Source organism: Notolabrus celidotus, chromosome 12, assembly GCF_009762535.1.
Source record: "Notolabrus celidotus isolate fNotCel1 chromosome 12, fNotCel1.pri, whole genome shotgun sequence".
Classification (NCBI taxonomy): Eukaryota; Metazoa; Chordata; class Actinopteri; order Labriformes; family Labridae; genus Notolabrus; species Notolabrus celidotus.
Genome location: NC_048283.1, coordinates 7,798,526 through 7,813,588, shown reverse-complemented (window position 1 = coordinate 7,813,588; position 15,063 = coordinate 7,798,526). Strand labels below are relative to the sequence as shown.

At 39.7% G+C, this 15,063-nt stretch overlaps 1 protein-coding gene across 2 annotated transcripts in view; it reads right to left on the bottom strand.

The window, feature by feature from the left end:
* si:dkey-199f5.8 (beta-1,4-galactosyltransferase 3) overlaps nt 1-15,063 on the bottom strand; it is a 41,831-nt gene that overhangs the window by 12,242 nt on the left and 14,526 nt on the right. For both annotated transcript variants that reach the window (XM_034697742.1, XM_034697743.1), the window contains exon 2: nt 7,344-8,720. In XM_034697742.1, the coding sequence (XP_034553633.1) occupies nt 7,344-7,617 (274 nt within the window). In that variant the 5' untranslated portion in view covers nt 7,618-8,720. The remainder of the gene's footprint in view (nt 1-7,343; nt 8,721-15,063) is intronic.

Below are 15,063 nucleotides of genomic sequence, written 5' to 3'. Positions count from 1 at the left end.
CTGACAGAGTCACTATCACAATATCACAGGTGAAGTTATGTAATCACTAAACTCTACCTGATAACCTCAGGTGGAGATGCAGAGGAAATCTCTTCCTTCTTTAAACAAAGAGCAGAAAGCAGCAGAGGCTGAGGATGCAGAGGTTACTGTAGGTCAGATAACATTTAGCCGTAGGTAATAAATATGATTTAAAGGACCCAGATAAATGACTTTAAAAAGTACATAGAGATGTAGATTCATGTTACAGACTCCTGCTTTAAAAACTGTAAAGAAATAATACTATAATGGTATCAAGTTGGCAGGTATGATGCAGGCAGGCAAAGCGAACTCCTTAAACACCATGCTATATTTAGAGACTCCATACACGCAGGGTGTAGACATGAAGACCTTTTCTAGTCTGATCCCTTTCTCATTTTAAATGAAGACAATTAAATCCATCACATCCAGGCAGAGGCATTCAAAATATCCCCAAAGACTACAGATGGCCACAAACGCAACAAAATAATAGAAACAATACACGGTGCACATAATGTTACAGTTTAAATCTTTGTGCTTCTTCTGTGTGTCTGTGAACATGTCATCTTTGATTTGTTGAAGCTTCTGTAATGATTTGCACGTTTCCATTTCTCTGTTGCTGTTCAATCTGTGTACCTCCTTAGTGGAGACACAGTGTAGTTTAACATCGGTCCCCTCTGCTGTTTTTTTTTTAAACGTTTATATTCCTCTCAAGTTGTGTTTAAATTCCTTCAGTTGGAAAAACCTTTGGATACTGTTTGGTAGATGTTACATTTTTAACTCTGTGCATAACTTGAGTCGTTTAAAGTCAACCACTTCAACTCCTTAATGTTCAGTGACTGCAGTTTGACGAGGAGAGGGTTTGTTGGTTCTCTGTTGGCGGTTTTCCTTTGGATTCTTGTGGCTCTTTCCTGGAGGATGAAGATTGGGTCCATACTTGTTTTGCATTTTTAGGCTTCAGGATTGTTGTTTTGAAAACTCTTGTGCCATTAAAGCATCTGAACTGATTTACACTTCTTCTATGAACTCCTCATTTTTTTAATGTATGATGCGTCACATTTTAGGTCCCAGTCTGTGAAACTTTGAAGCAAAAAAAATCTGTTTATATCTAATAATACATACTGATCAAAGTACACGCCTGTTGTTGTGAAGAGGTACACTACCAGTCAAAAGTTCTGACATACCTTCTCATTCAATGTTTTTTATTTATTTTAATTATTTTCAAAATTGTAGATTAATACTGAAGACATCAAAACTATGAAATAAAATGGTTTTGCCATAATCTGGATTACAACAGTAGTCAGATAGGGCTATCCATTGTGTACTAACCCTACCTCTGAACAACACAACTGATGGTCTCAAACACATTAAGAAGGCAAGTCATTCTACAAATGAACTCTTGACAAGGCTCATGTTCATTAGAAACCATTCCAGGAGACCACTTCATGAAGCAGACTGAGAGAATACCAAGAGTATGCAAAGCTGTCATGAAGGAAAAGGGGGGCTACTTTACAGAATCTAAAATATAAAACATATTCTGGTTTGTTTAACACTTTTTTGTTAATTAAATAATTCCATATATGTTCTTTCATAGTTTTGATGCCGTCAGCGTTAATCTACATTGTTTCAATTAATTTAAATAAATACAAATCCTCGAATGAGAAGGTGTTTCCAAACGTTTGACTGTTTTTTATCAAACTAGCTCTCACATGGATGTTGTTGTGAGTACATTGCTGATACTTCTAAAATGAATGAGGTAGTTGTTTGTTGAGCTGCAATAGTTAATCCGATTAGTCGCTAGCTCTTATTGGTTAAATCATTTAGCACTGGGCTTCTTCCATGGGGATATTTTCAGCTTGTTTCCTACTTTATGAGAGGGACAAGGACGTTTTTGGTCTTTGATAAAAACAAATGAAGAAGTCCTCTTCGTCTTGAGGACACACCAATCAGCCAAACAATCAAGTTTGAAATGACCTTTAGAGTAGGACAAAGAGGCCAATTATTGACTGTTTAAACATCCAGACTCCACAAGGATTAAACAGCCTACTGCAGCACAACCCTTTTTGCCAATAATCCCACTTTTAGTACATCCAACATATCCCAAAATACCAAAATGAGACACAAAACATGTAATAAGTTACATTTGTGCCAGAAGAATATAAAATAAACTGTCAATGTCCTTTATAAAGACAGTTTCATATCTTCTTTTTTCCCTTTCCAGTTTACTCGTGTGTGAATACTGAACGTCTGAGATTTGGACAGTTGGTTGTACAAGCAATATGAGGATGTCATTGTGGCCTTTTCATTGCAATCCAATCCAATTTCAGAGTTTAAATTATTAATCCAAACATACATCAGAGGGTCAAATAGTTGAATAAATAATGCATAGCTGCATCTCAATGGGAAGTTTTTATACACAGGCCAAGCATCCTGTTACAGGATTTGGTTATCATTTCAAAATGTCCTCAGTCGGTCCGTCCCTTCTCCTTAAACTCGTCTGAATGAACCTTCAGGTGGTTTCTGTTCACTTCCCATCACCAAATCAAATATTCACCACCACTTTAGTTACCTTTACCCATTCTGTCTTTCCAGGAAAGTAGTCAATGCCTTGTGGCTTAGTTATCAGCATGCAGTGTGAAATAACTGTCAGTGATTTGGGAACAAAGAAGCAGAGGGCAGAGCCTGGAAAGCAGAAAACTAATCCTGCTTACACAGTCCATCCCACGTAAACTCTACAAACATCCAGCAGGATACGAATGTCTGGGTAATGTGTAACGAGTGTGTGGTAGGGACAGGACAAACGGAGGGGGGATGTGTTAAGCTATTCACTTACAACCTTCTATTAACTTTAAGCTTCTAACATCTCACTTTCTTCATAAGCAGAGTTAGCTCAGTTGTCATTGAGCATGGTGGACACAAGGTGCGGTTGAAAGAGGTGTGGGGGAAGGCAGAAGGACGATGTCAGTGTAGTTTGTTTTGTTAAAACACAAAGAGACACACGGTGTAAGACAACATCAGAAGTTTCATTCAGTCTGAACGGAAGGGACAAAAATAATTAAAATCCTGATATGAATGACACAAAGAACTCTCAGGTTTGTCTTTGAGTGATCACATAACCATAAATCAAAGTCATGATCAGATATGATGATGAATCAGGATGTAGATTTTTAACAATGACTTTTTTTGCTTAAAGCTCCAGAACACAATCCATTAGCCTCACTCTAATGAGTCGGTGGCATTAAGCAGCTATTTTTAAAGCTCCTGCAGTATGCGGAATATTATTTAATACCCCAGTGGGCCGATTCAAGCTGAAGTTAACTCTGTGCACCTCACAACACAAGGACTTCTACAAGGCCTTTGATGTGTGTTTTGAAGCTAAAATGTTAAAAAAAAGGGCCTTCCTGCATAAGTCATGTATAAGCTCACACTGAGGATCTGCTTCAATGCAGTAATATTACTTTAAAAACAGCTTCATTGAAGATGACAGAGGTTTCAGAGAGCTTTCACACTGATATCAAGGAGAACGTCAATGACCTTTTCAAGTTATTTTTTGATAGTAGGCAATACAAAGAAACGCTTTTCACTCAGCTGCCAGCGCTCACTCTGACACGGCTGCCAAAGGCTGGCTGGATACAAAGCTGAGGGGGTGAGAGCTGAAATATTTAGCACTTCAGTGCAATATTCATGCTTGATTCAGCAAATTGTTAAGACTTGTTTTCACTTCTGCATTTAAGAATATTTTTAGGGGATGAGTGAGGAAGAGCAAACCTTCTACAGTCATCTATCCAGCTAGGCTAAAGCAAGTTTCCCAACTTGCATGACAAACCATTTATCTGAGCTGAATAACTTCTGGCTGATGTTAGCCGTTACGCTTACGGTGGTTTATCAACGAGCAGCAACCTCCAGTCTTAAAATATGAAGCCAATGTGGAAGTCTTCAAAACTGCAGTTCATCAAGAGTCCACTTGAGGCTGACTGCAGAATCACAGGAAACCACCCATTCAAAAAAGGTGACCTTTACAGCAGAAATAAACATGTTTACAGCCTGGTTCAAAACACTGTTTTAGTCTGATTATCTCGTTTCTCTATCAGAACAAACCGTACGGGGTGAATTTCTTTATAACTCGTTATTTATTCATTCCTTTATTATTTTTTAAGTGAAATTTTCGGGGCTTTACACCCCAAGGATAAAGGACAGTGTAAATCCAGAACCCCCTCCTGCCCCATTTTTTAGTAACGCTGACTGTGAGAAGTTTTTATCTTATTTTACTGAGAAAGTGGATTTTATCAGAGCCTCCATTACTCCTGACGACCCTACAAAACACAACGTTTTTAATCCCTTTTATCAGTTTTATCCAGTTACTTTAGTTGAACTTTTGTTGAAATAGTATCACATATGAGTGTCCTCGAGCCCTCTTGATGTGATACCTACAAAGTTTTTACTTAAAGTAATGGATTCTGTGGCTGCTTTCCATTTTTAATAGTTCCCTGTCCAATGGTTGTGTCCCTGAAAAGTGCTCTACAAATAAAATTACTATTATTATCATCTATTACCCTGCTTTCTTATCACCTGGCTGTGTTAAATGCTTGATTCTGATTGGTCAGAAGCCTTTGAAATCACATTTTAAAATGTTTTTATTTCACCTGTCAAAAACAGTTTCCAATTGTGTTGGTGAACAACATGGAGGATATTTTTGATATTATTCTTTATTAATTTGGAGAGCACATGGTTCACTGTTAATGGCTGACCAGTCACCAGCAGAGAAAGGGGACAGGGGGGGGACCGTGTAGAAACTAGTGAGGAATGTTGAAACACACAAGGAGCTGAGTGAAAGAGACGTCAACCAAACTGAAGGAAACAAACAGAAATGGCCACTAAAGGTACGGGCTTTGTTGCTTGAGGAAAAGGACTGGTTGAGCAAGAAGAGAATGTCAAAAAACAAGTTACAGGGGGAGGACTCAGAACAGGAGCTGCTGCTATTTACTACATGTGTTGAGAACGCTTATGGAAAAACGCTCAAGTTTGTACTCTACTGTGAAGGAAAATATTGAGTGTAATGTGATCACAACAACAGCATAGCCGGCTAATGTGAAGACTTTAACATCAATTTAAATGTTTAATGTTACAGTTGATAGCACTTCTGCTCCAGTGGAAGCAAAACCAACTGTTGGATCTGAAGGATTATCATGTAAGTTGCATCAATAAACATAGTTCAATCAATACTTGGTGTCGAGTTCTTATCTTAAATTGGTAGACAGGTAATAAGCAGGATCTGCTTAGTGTCGGGGTCTTTCTCATCCTGTTGGGATACTATTTCGTATTATACTCCGCTCACCTCACATTATCCCTCACACGTGTATCAACACACGTTTTTAAATACGTACCTTAATGATTACTTCAATCATTTAAAGGCTGCTTGCAGAAGAAATGAGAGCCAAAATAGAAAAGCTTCAGGATACACTTTTCTTTTCAAGAGAAAGGGAAGCGATCAGTTATCATATTGATATCAGGCATGACAAACCGGTATTTTAACCAGTTACTTATATATATATTTTTTAATTAGTACTTGATTTTTAGTGTCTGTCTATTTATGTTTGTACAGAGAGTACACAAAAAATACCGGAGTCAAATTCTTTGTATTCTTGAGATACATTGTGATTAAAGTTCTTTCTGATTCTGATTCTGAATATCACTTAAGGCAGGGGCGTCAAACTCAGTTCAGTTCAGGGGCCACACACAGCCCAAGTTGATCTGAAGTGGGCCTGACCAGTAAAATCATAACATAATAACCTATAAATAACGACAACTCTAATGTTTCCCTTTGTTTTAGCACAAAAAAGTACATGTTCATTCTGAAAGTGTTCATATATGAACTATCTTTCTACAAAAACAGCTGTTGTATTTTTCTCCATGATGAGTCTCATAGTAGAGCCAAATATGATATTCATTAAGCACTGAAACCTGCTGCGAACACACCAAACACACAGGTTTCCTAATCACCTGGCACAGAGTGTAATGTTTACTGCAAAAGAACAGATAGATTATAATGATGAAGAAGGTAAAGTTGATTATTATTGACCCCTCAGCTCCAGCAGGAACAGTGTTGTATGCAGGGGCGTAGTGCTAGTGTTAGTAGTTAGTGGATCATCTTATAGTGCTCTAAAAAGTCTTTATGAATCTCAACCGGATTATGCAAACAGCAAGTAATCTATTTTCTCACTTTGAGAGAAACTTTGAGTGCGCTCCGTCAGCACTGACTTTATGCAACCACCAGAGGACAAATTTGAAACAGTAGTTACTTTTATTGAAAAATTGCTGTTAATGTATTCACTGTAATTTTTTCTCTCTACAAAATCGTTCCGCGGGCCGGTTTGGAACCTCTGGCAGGCCAATGTTGGCCCAAGGGCCGCATGTTTGACACCCCTGACTTAAGGGATCAATATCGTATATATTAGGGCTGGGCGATATGGCCTTAGAATAAAATCCCCAATCTTTTTACCAAAAACTTAATTTACGATTTTAATCGTTTTTGTGTTTTTATCCTGAAAATAGTAATAAAAGCAATATAACTTTCAGCTAAATGTCTAGCTTGAAACAAAGCAGTACAACTTAAAATAGACTGAATTATCCATCTCATGAAAATAATCATTTCTTTGACTGTGACATTAAGCACCATGAGCCAAAACTACTTCAAAAAAAGTCAAAATAAAAGTACCTCCTCTGGAAAAAAATGTGTCTTTTCTAGAATTAACCTCCTTGAAAAATAAATTCTTTACACTATTGCTGAAAAAAAGATCAATTTTCCCATTCGGATAGATGTAGTGCAAATATATCTTTCATCAAACTTCACATTTTTGCAGATAAATAAAGAGTGTCTCCTTTATCCCTGATGATATATACAAATCAAGTAAACTGCATCACATGTAAGCAGAGGTACAGGACATAAGGTGTGTGGTTTTTATCTTCAGTTTCAACATTCTTTTTTCCTGAAATACATATTTATGTATATATACAGCGGAGTAGGTTACAGAGAAAATCAAACCAAAAAATGAATCAATTAAATCGATTTATCGTACAGCCCTAATGGATATCCAGCATCACTTACAGATTATTAAAACAGTCACATATTGTTGGCTGATAGATATTGCTTTCTCCTTTCAGTCAGTAACAACAAAGCTGAAGGGACAAACTTGATGACTGTCCTGCAAGTTTGTTCACACTTTGTCAACATGAACAGAGATTACCACAAGTGAAGGAGAGAGTGATTATTGTTGAGTGATTATAATAAGGTACAACAGAATGACACTGATGTAGTTAAGTCTACTCACCTATGAGAGGGGATGTCTTCGGGCAGTAGGGCATGTCATTTCCATGGCTATGAGCTTTGGACAGGTGGGAGAGGTTGGCATAAACATCGCTTCCAGGGATGCCAGCTGTGGTGTGGTTGCGGCCTGACAGACCGGTAGCGTCTGGTTTGCGGAAGATTCGGATGAAGTAGCTGACTCTCTTCTGGTATCCCTCTCGGGACAGCAGTGCCATGACCACCAGCTGGATGCCCAGGAACATGAAAAAGTAGCGCCATTTGGAGTGGATACCGACCATGGCGATGGCTCTGGGTCGTCAAAGCAAAAGGAGGAGGCAGTGCAGACAGTCTGGCTGGTGTGGAGAAATCTGACTCTGTGTTTCTAATGCCGGGTTTAGTAAGGAGGCTTTCCCCAAAGATAGAGAGAAATCTGGAAGGTGATGATTGTCAACTCTGTATTCAAACGAGGCTGCAGTAGTGGCTGTTAACTCCCAGTGTCGAATGTTCTTTGTAACTTGTCAAAAATATGGCAACAAACGCTGAATGTGATGCTATTACGTGTGGTTACATCTGATAATCTGTGGCAATATGAAGTATACGAAGCAAGATGTGTATCAAAAATGGCAAAAGTAACACAAAAAGGCACTTTTGGTAGGCTGATATTGAAAACAAAACACCAAGGAGAGGAAGAAAAAAGTCTCATCCAAAAAAAAAACAACAAAAAAATCAAAGTCTGTTTGCTTTCCTCTATATTACTTCATTACTTGTTGCAGATCACCATGTGGCAAATATCTCCAAAGTTGATGGCGGATCCAATATAAGGTTAAACAGGGGTGGCAATGCCAGTCCCACATCATGTGGTCTCACCCCCAACTGAATTCCATGTGCTGCCCTGTGAAGCTCATTCTCCTCCGGTCAAATAAATGGCAGCGTCAGGGTCTCTCGCTCTCCCTTCCTCCCTTTGTGACTTCTATGCTGCCTTCTGTTCTCCCTCATGGTCTCTCCTGAGAGAGGCCTCCGCAACAACAACAGCCGCCATGACAAAAGGGAGCATATGCAGCCGTATAGGGCCTATACTTTACACAGGATTATACACAGAGAACCCACCGTCTGACACACTGGAGGGACAGGGGGAGTGGACCATGACCAGCGTGGGAGGAGTGGTCAGAGGTCTGCATGTGTCTGTGGGTGACCGTGTGTTTGCTAGGGGGAGGGTCAGGCTGAGAGGAAAAAGAAAGGGGGGAGGAGATGGAGGAAGAGGAGGAGGAGGAGGGAGAGTTTTGATCCTCGCTTCTATTGTTCCATAATGATGCAATCCTCAGCTATGAGACAGCTCAAACAGCTCACTGGGCTGACAGCCACTGGACTCACTGGATGGACAGGAACTGGACCAGTCGCAGCTCTGAAAGACACAGAGGAGGGGGAGGGACGTTACATGGACTGACAACCGTTGGTTCAAAGTGTTTACATCAGCGATTTTGTACTTACAGCAGAATGACTTTCCCATGCTAACAATGACTAATTGTGCGCTGTGCAGGCTCAACAAATGGATAGTGTTTGTTTACATGGAGACCCAACAGCACAGTTGGAAAGCCTCGACTAATCAGGCCCAGCGTGGGCTCAAGTGCAGAAGCTTCCCCAAAGAGAGGCCTGCTGCCCACAGCGGATGGCAGACAGAGAGCCATGCAGCACACTGTGGATGCAAACTTCTTTGTTCTGGAGCAAAAACACACAGCCTGTTGATGCAGGATGCTGTAATGTCTGAAGACTGAGCTGAACCCTGAACCAAAACTCTAGAGCTGTCTGCTGCAGTATCCAACACATCCTTAGTCACAAATCAATTAGTGCTTGTTAAAGTAGCCAGCCTCAGACCACTAATCCTAATCCTGCTGCATGCTAGGAGACTGGTGAAGAGATTGAGAGAGACGGATAGGAAGAAGGAAACAGTTAAAAACAACATCAGCTGCCAGCCTCTAACCTACACATCGTACCAGAACTCATTTTTCAGATTTCAATACTGAAAGTCTGCAGCAGAGGAAACACCTTGCTCTAAGGTTGCAAAGGGGGGGAAAGTTTCTGGTAAATTCCATGGGAAGTTAAGCTGGGGAATTTTGGAAATATTCAAAATTGGAAACTTTCCATGTGAATGAAGGTAATTTATGGGGATTAACTGGGAATTGAGGGTAATTTAATGGAAAGATTTAGTTGAAGGTAGAACTTTATCAAACAAAAACATAAATGTTGAGTTAAATATTACTCATCCCCCCGACCCAACCCTTTCAAAAATGAACAAAAATGCAATCCCAACAAAGTCCCATTCAAAATGTTAAATGAAAAGAGCCACCCCTCTCCCTCAAAAAAAGTCTCATTCAACATGCAAATAAAAAAGCATCTTCCCTCAAGCTTCTCAAGCCTAGCCTCTGCATTTTAGCTAAACCCCTTTCAGGCAATGGGCTCTTCCTGGGTCTCATCAACATCCTCCATGTCCACTTCCTCAACATCCAACTCTGACTCTTCCTCTTCAGTGTCACTGTCCAGGCTTGTTGATGATGGCTCTGTGTCAGACTCAAAGAGCTTCAGGTTAGTCCGAATACCAACCAATGTTTCCACTCTCACATTTGTGAGCCTGTTCAACACAGAATCCATTTCAAAATCCTATTATTAGTCCATAGAGCACTCAATGGTTCAGCTCCACAGTATATCTCTGACTTGCTCACAGTGTATAACCCAACCAGGATCCTTAGATTAGCAGGTGGAAGTAGTAGTTAGTATTTTTTAATTCATTTTGATATTAGAACACTATTTGGGTGGAGGCTTCAAATAAGCTCTCTGAGTTTTCTGCCTCTTCCTGCACAGTATATTATTTATCTTTGCTATTTTTTTTGTATGTATTTTCTTTTAATTGTGCAAATAAAAAATAAACAATAAGCCTTTTAAATGAGTCAGAGTCAGAGTCAAATCAAAGTCCAGTGAGGGGCCTTTAGTTACTGTGGTCCATCTTTTTGGAACAAACTGCCAGCTGATCTCAGGTCCATCACAACCATCTCCACTTTAAAAAAAAGACTGAAAACATATTTATTTTCTCAAGTGTATGAATGATATAATGACTGTTGTGACTGGATGCATGTGCAGCAACAATTGCTGTGTCTGATGTATGTTGGGTGTATCTATTGTTTTTCTGTTTTTATTTATTCTATTTGGAAACATGTTTCTGTGTTATTAATTCTCCATCTAAAGCACATTGAACCTACGTGTAATGAAATGTGCTTTATAAATAATTGTTGTGCACCTTTGTGTGCGTGTTACCGAACAAGGACCAGTTTTGCTCCAAGGCGGCTGATGATGGTGGGATCTGGAACTGTACTTCCATGAAATCTGGTTGTTTTAGTCAGGATTATGCTAAAATATATTTTCCCCAACTATATTTAAGTTCCCTATTAAGAGCCAACCTTCAATTTAGTAAATTCCTGGTTTATTCCCATAAATTCTCATTAATTCCCATGGAAAGTTTCCAACTTTGAAAATTCCCAGAATTCTGCAACCCTACCTTGCACACATTTCAACACATTTCCTGCACATCTTGCTTAGTTTGACGTTAAAGAAATGACTTCGAGAAGACAAAGGATTTGATGACTGCCTAATTAAAGCCGTTTCACTGCCTGCTTATTAAAATAGGCAAAAAAAAATGAGCACCTGGGAAAAATGTGCAATTTGCTGGTAGATTCAAACCACACGCCAGCCGAATGAGACAAGCCAACAATGATAAGCTGTTGAGCGGCTCACAAACTGTGCTGTTTGGTTCATTTCTACTGAATGATCAGACTTGTGTAGACATATTCAGCCCTTACGCTAATTACACTGGGGAAACATTACGAGCACTCAAATGAGGGCAGAGTACATTAGATCTCAGAGGCAGTGCTCTTGTGCTTGCCTTTTCCTCGTGTCAAGTCTGTCAGTCAAACCTCGCTCTACACTAAAAAAAAAAAAACAGTATGTTACCCTCAGCTTGTTAAGAGAGAAAGACAGGGAGGAAGCAAAAGGAGACAGCAAAAAATGAAGCAAAGAACAAAAGAAGTGCTTTGAAGAGAGATGGCAGGAAAATGAATAACTGCCTGCTCCTGGTTATGTTGCGATCATTAGTACAAGTATTAGTCTTGAAAGCTTGAAACCTAATTTTTACTACCATTTCATTTCCAGTTTACGTCTCATATTTTAAGGAGTTAGCGCTGCATAGTATTCAGATTTATAAATAATACTTAAGAAAGGATGATTAGTCCAAGGAAGGAAACTGACTTCAGCTACTGAATTAATCCTTGAAGTCATTTTTCAAACAAAAATATATCACATTTGCTGTCTCCGGTTTCTTTCATAAAAATAATTTGTTGCTTTTCTTTGTTTTTCTCCGACGAAAATGAAGCGTCGTCTTGTTTTGGATTATTGGTTAGACAACAGAAGCATTACGAGACATTATTTTAGATTCTTTTTTTTAGAAATTGTGGTGAGTGTTTTTCACAATATTTATAAATCATGAAAGTAGTCAAGATTAATCCTAATGACAGTAATCCATCGAGGCAGCCATAGAAAAAATAGGGACAGTCTAACATCTCCATCATCAAGCTTTGAATGTTGAGCTCTTAACAACATGTGTTTTAGTATTCCATAACTGTGCACCACGGTATCTCAGAGAAAACTGAACATGTTTGGTTTCAAAATAAGGAAGATGAAGATGATCAACCTGTCTGGTAGAAATATGAATGAATCAGGGAATTCAATTTTTTTAAAGTTTCTAAACAATGAAGGCAAACTAAAAGATAAAACATATATTTGAGTATAAACCATAGACTGTAAATAATGGATGTAGTATCTGTGACGTCACCTATATGTTCCTGAGCGATGTTTTGAAGCCAATCATCAGCGTGAGCCATATTGGAAATGCTGAACTCAACCTAACTTCTGTCGAGCTATTGTGAGGTAACAAGGCGGGGTTTGAGCCTCCTAGCCAACAGCTACAGTGTTCCAACCTGTCAGTCCAGTCAGTCATGTCCTTAAATTGGCAAAACTCATAATCTTCTCAACTGTCGCGTTATAAAAAAAATTCACACCCGGTACAGTGTGTGTCCATAAAAGAAATGAGCTCATCAGACTGAAGCTGTTTTTTGAACCAGGCTGTAAACATGTTTATTAATGCTGCAAAGATCATCTTCTTTGAATGGGTGTGTATGTGGTTTCCTGTGTTTCTGCAGCCAGCCTCAAGCAGATACTCGATGAACCGCAGTTTATAACACTTCCGCATGGGCTTCATATTTTGAGACCGGAGGTTGCCGCTTGACATAAACACTTATCTGATTAATATTTATGTTGTATACTGAAATAATGTTCAGTCAGAGAAAGTTTCCAATCTCTGCTTATGCAACAAATAAAGCTGATTCCACTGGACGGACTCACGCCTGCATATTTCTGTATTTTGCTTTGAAGGCTGACTGAGGATTTTCAGTTCAAGTACAAGAAAGGTTTTTCTCTGAGGGGATGAAGAGGGAGAGGAAAGCTGCTGCTTCCCGCTGCAGATGATTTTTCATCATGCATGTGGAACTGGGAACAGATGGGAGTATGACCCCTCTCACTTTGCCGGGCCCCTGTAATAACCCCATAGATTATGGATATGGTTTGTAAAGATCATGCTATAAGGACCAGGGGCTAATCCCACAACGCGGAAATCCAACTCCATCCAGGACACGATAACAAGCGACCTGGAAAACAGTAATCTGTATTCAAAGTAATGATGGGTTGGTTCATGCTCTTGTAGCCTGACTTGATTGATACAAATGATAAAAACCTCTCAGATTGCAAGGACAAAACACGTCAGATTAGATTAAAGCGGTGTTCAAATTTGAGCAGTTACATGTGTAAATGTCATGCATTAGGGAACCCCTCAGGGACTGAATCCAAAACTTTCTGAGCCATCCTTTCTATCCCCTCATATATCAGCATCACATTCCCGTAAGGAGATCCAAAAAAAGTCTTCACAAAAGGAGAGAACTGATAGGTCTAGTTCGGTTTAGTGCTCCAGGGCCATATTGTGCTTGAGCTGGCTAATACGGTGACAGAACTTGGCAGCAAGCATCTCCTTCAACAAAGCTCGGGCACTGACTTAACACGAATGTAAAAGAGACCCAGTGACTAGATTTAGACGAATCTTTCTGCGTTAGCTAAAAGGTTGAGGATGAGGAGGAGTGAACCAAAGAGGGGGAAGGACAAAGCAAACTAAGAGGAGCTGCAGGGGGAATGAGAAAAGCAGCCAACAGTCTGGTTACACCGTGTTCTTTTGACTTCATTGTCTCTCCTGCACGGATATCCTTCCTGTCTACATGTAGAATTTTAAAAAGAGCCATGTATGGCATTGCAAATTGAACCATCAGCACACAAAGCAAGTCTCCCCTGCTCTCTCCTTTTATTGTTTGTCTCACCTCATGGTGCAAAGCGTGCTTTAAACAATTATGGCACATAACAGCTGACAAATGGGACATTTTCTTCTCCAGCCCCCGGGGCCTTTAATATTACATATATATGGTGTGTCCAACTCCACAGGCATGCTCGAACACACATGAATGAATGCAAGAGAGGGCTGGCATGGAGTTAGAATGAAGAGAACATAAAAGGAGATGTGGGGGGGGGTATGGGAGGTATATATTTAGCTCATCATCTGGGGACTACAGCTTATGGTCAGCACTGCTGTTCAAATCCTTAAGGGACAGCAGAAAGCTCATGCACAGTCCGCTGACAGCCACAGCAGCTCCAGAGGGAGATTAACATGCAGCCAGACTAAGTCACAGAGCAGTGAGGGTGACAGCAGAAGCGGTTTGCCCAATCTCATATTTCTACTCAGTCTCTATTGGCCCATACACCTGGGTCATTTCCTTCTTACTTCCTGTACCTCCTGTTTGTACCTCAAGACCTAATCAGCTGCACAAAACATTACATACTGTCTGTGATAAAAGCAGATGGATTTTCAGTCCATTTCTGAGACTGCTGGGATAATAATATGCTGCTTATATTTGGATTGTGCAAAAATTATTTGCAAAGCTACTCCTTTTAAAAACAGAATCATTTCACTAAGGTATCAAACATGATTCTGCATAATAAACTAATATTAGTGCAGCCAAACGTCTGCTGAGTTTCATAAGCCATGCAGTCAGAGCACATCCTGCTGCACAGACTATATGCTGATTCATTTTTAGATCTCCCTCAGCATTGTTATTCTGCATTGAATACTGCGTTTAAAAAGGTTAAACACGGGCATGTAATATCATCAGCCGACCAAAGCAGCAGCAGACTGGCTTGTTTTGTCTAGAACAACAGACTTTTAATATTTGTTGTGTGTGATTCTGCAGTCAGCTGTTATCTGAGCCAGACATTTCAGGCCCAGCTGGTTCACATCAAATGAGCAGAGCACAGACAGGAGAGGTGTCCCATTCCTGCTCGGGTACAATGCTGCTTTACTGGGGAAACAGTTGAACTGCAAACAAAGCACGGGGTCCACTATAGGGATGGGCAATGATTTCTGAATATTCGTTCACTTATTAAAAATCGAAGAGTTACTTCGAATATTTTCTCATTTTTAAAGTACAAATTTTTCTGGTGTCTGATTGTAATCAAGCGGCAATATGAGTCTAATGAGGAAGTGCTAAAAACTGCAGTTAATCTAGGATCCGCTTGAGGCTGGCTCCGGAAGTACCACAAACCACATA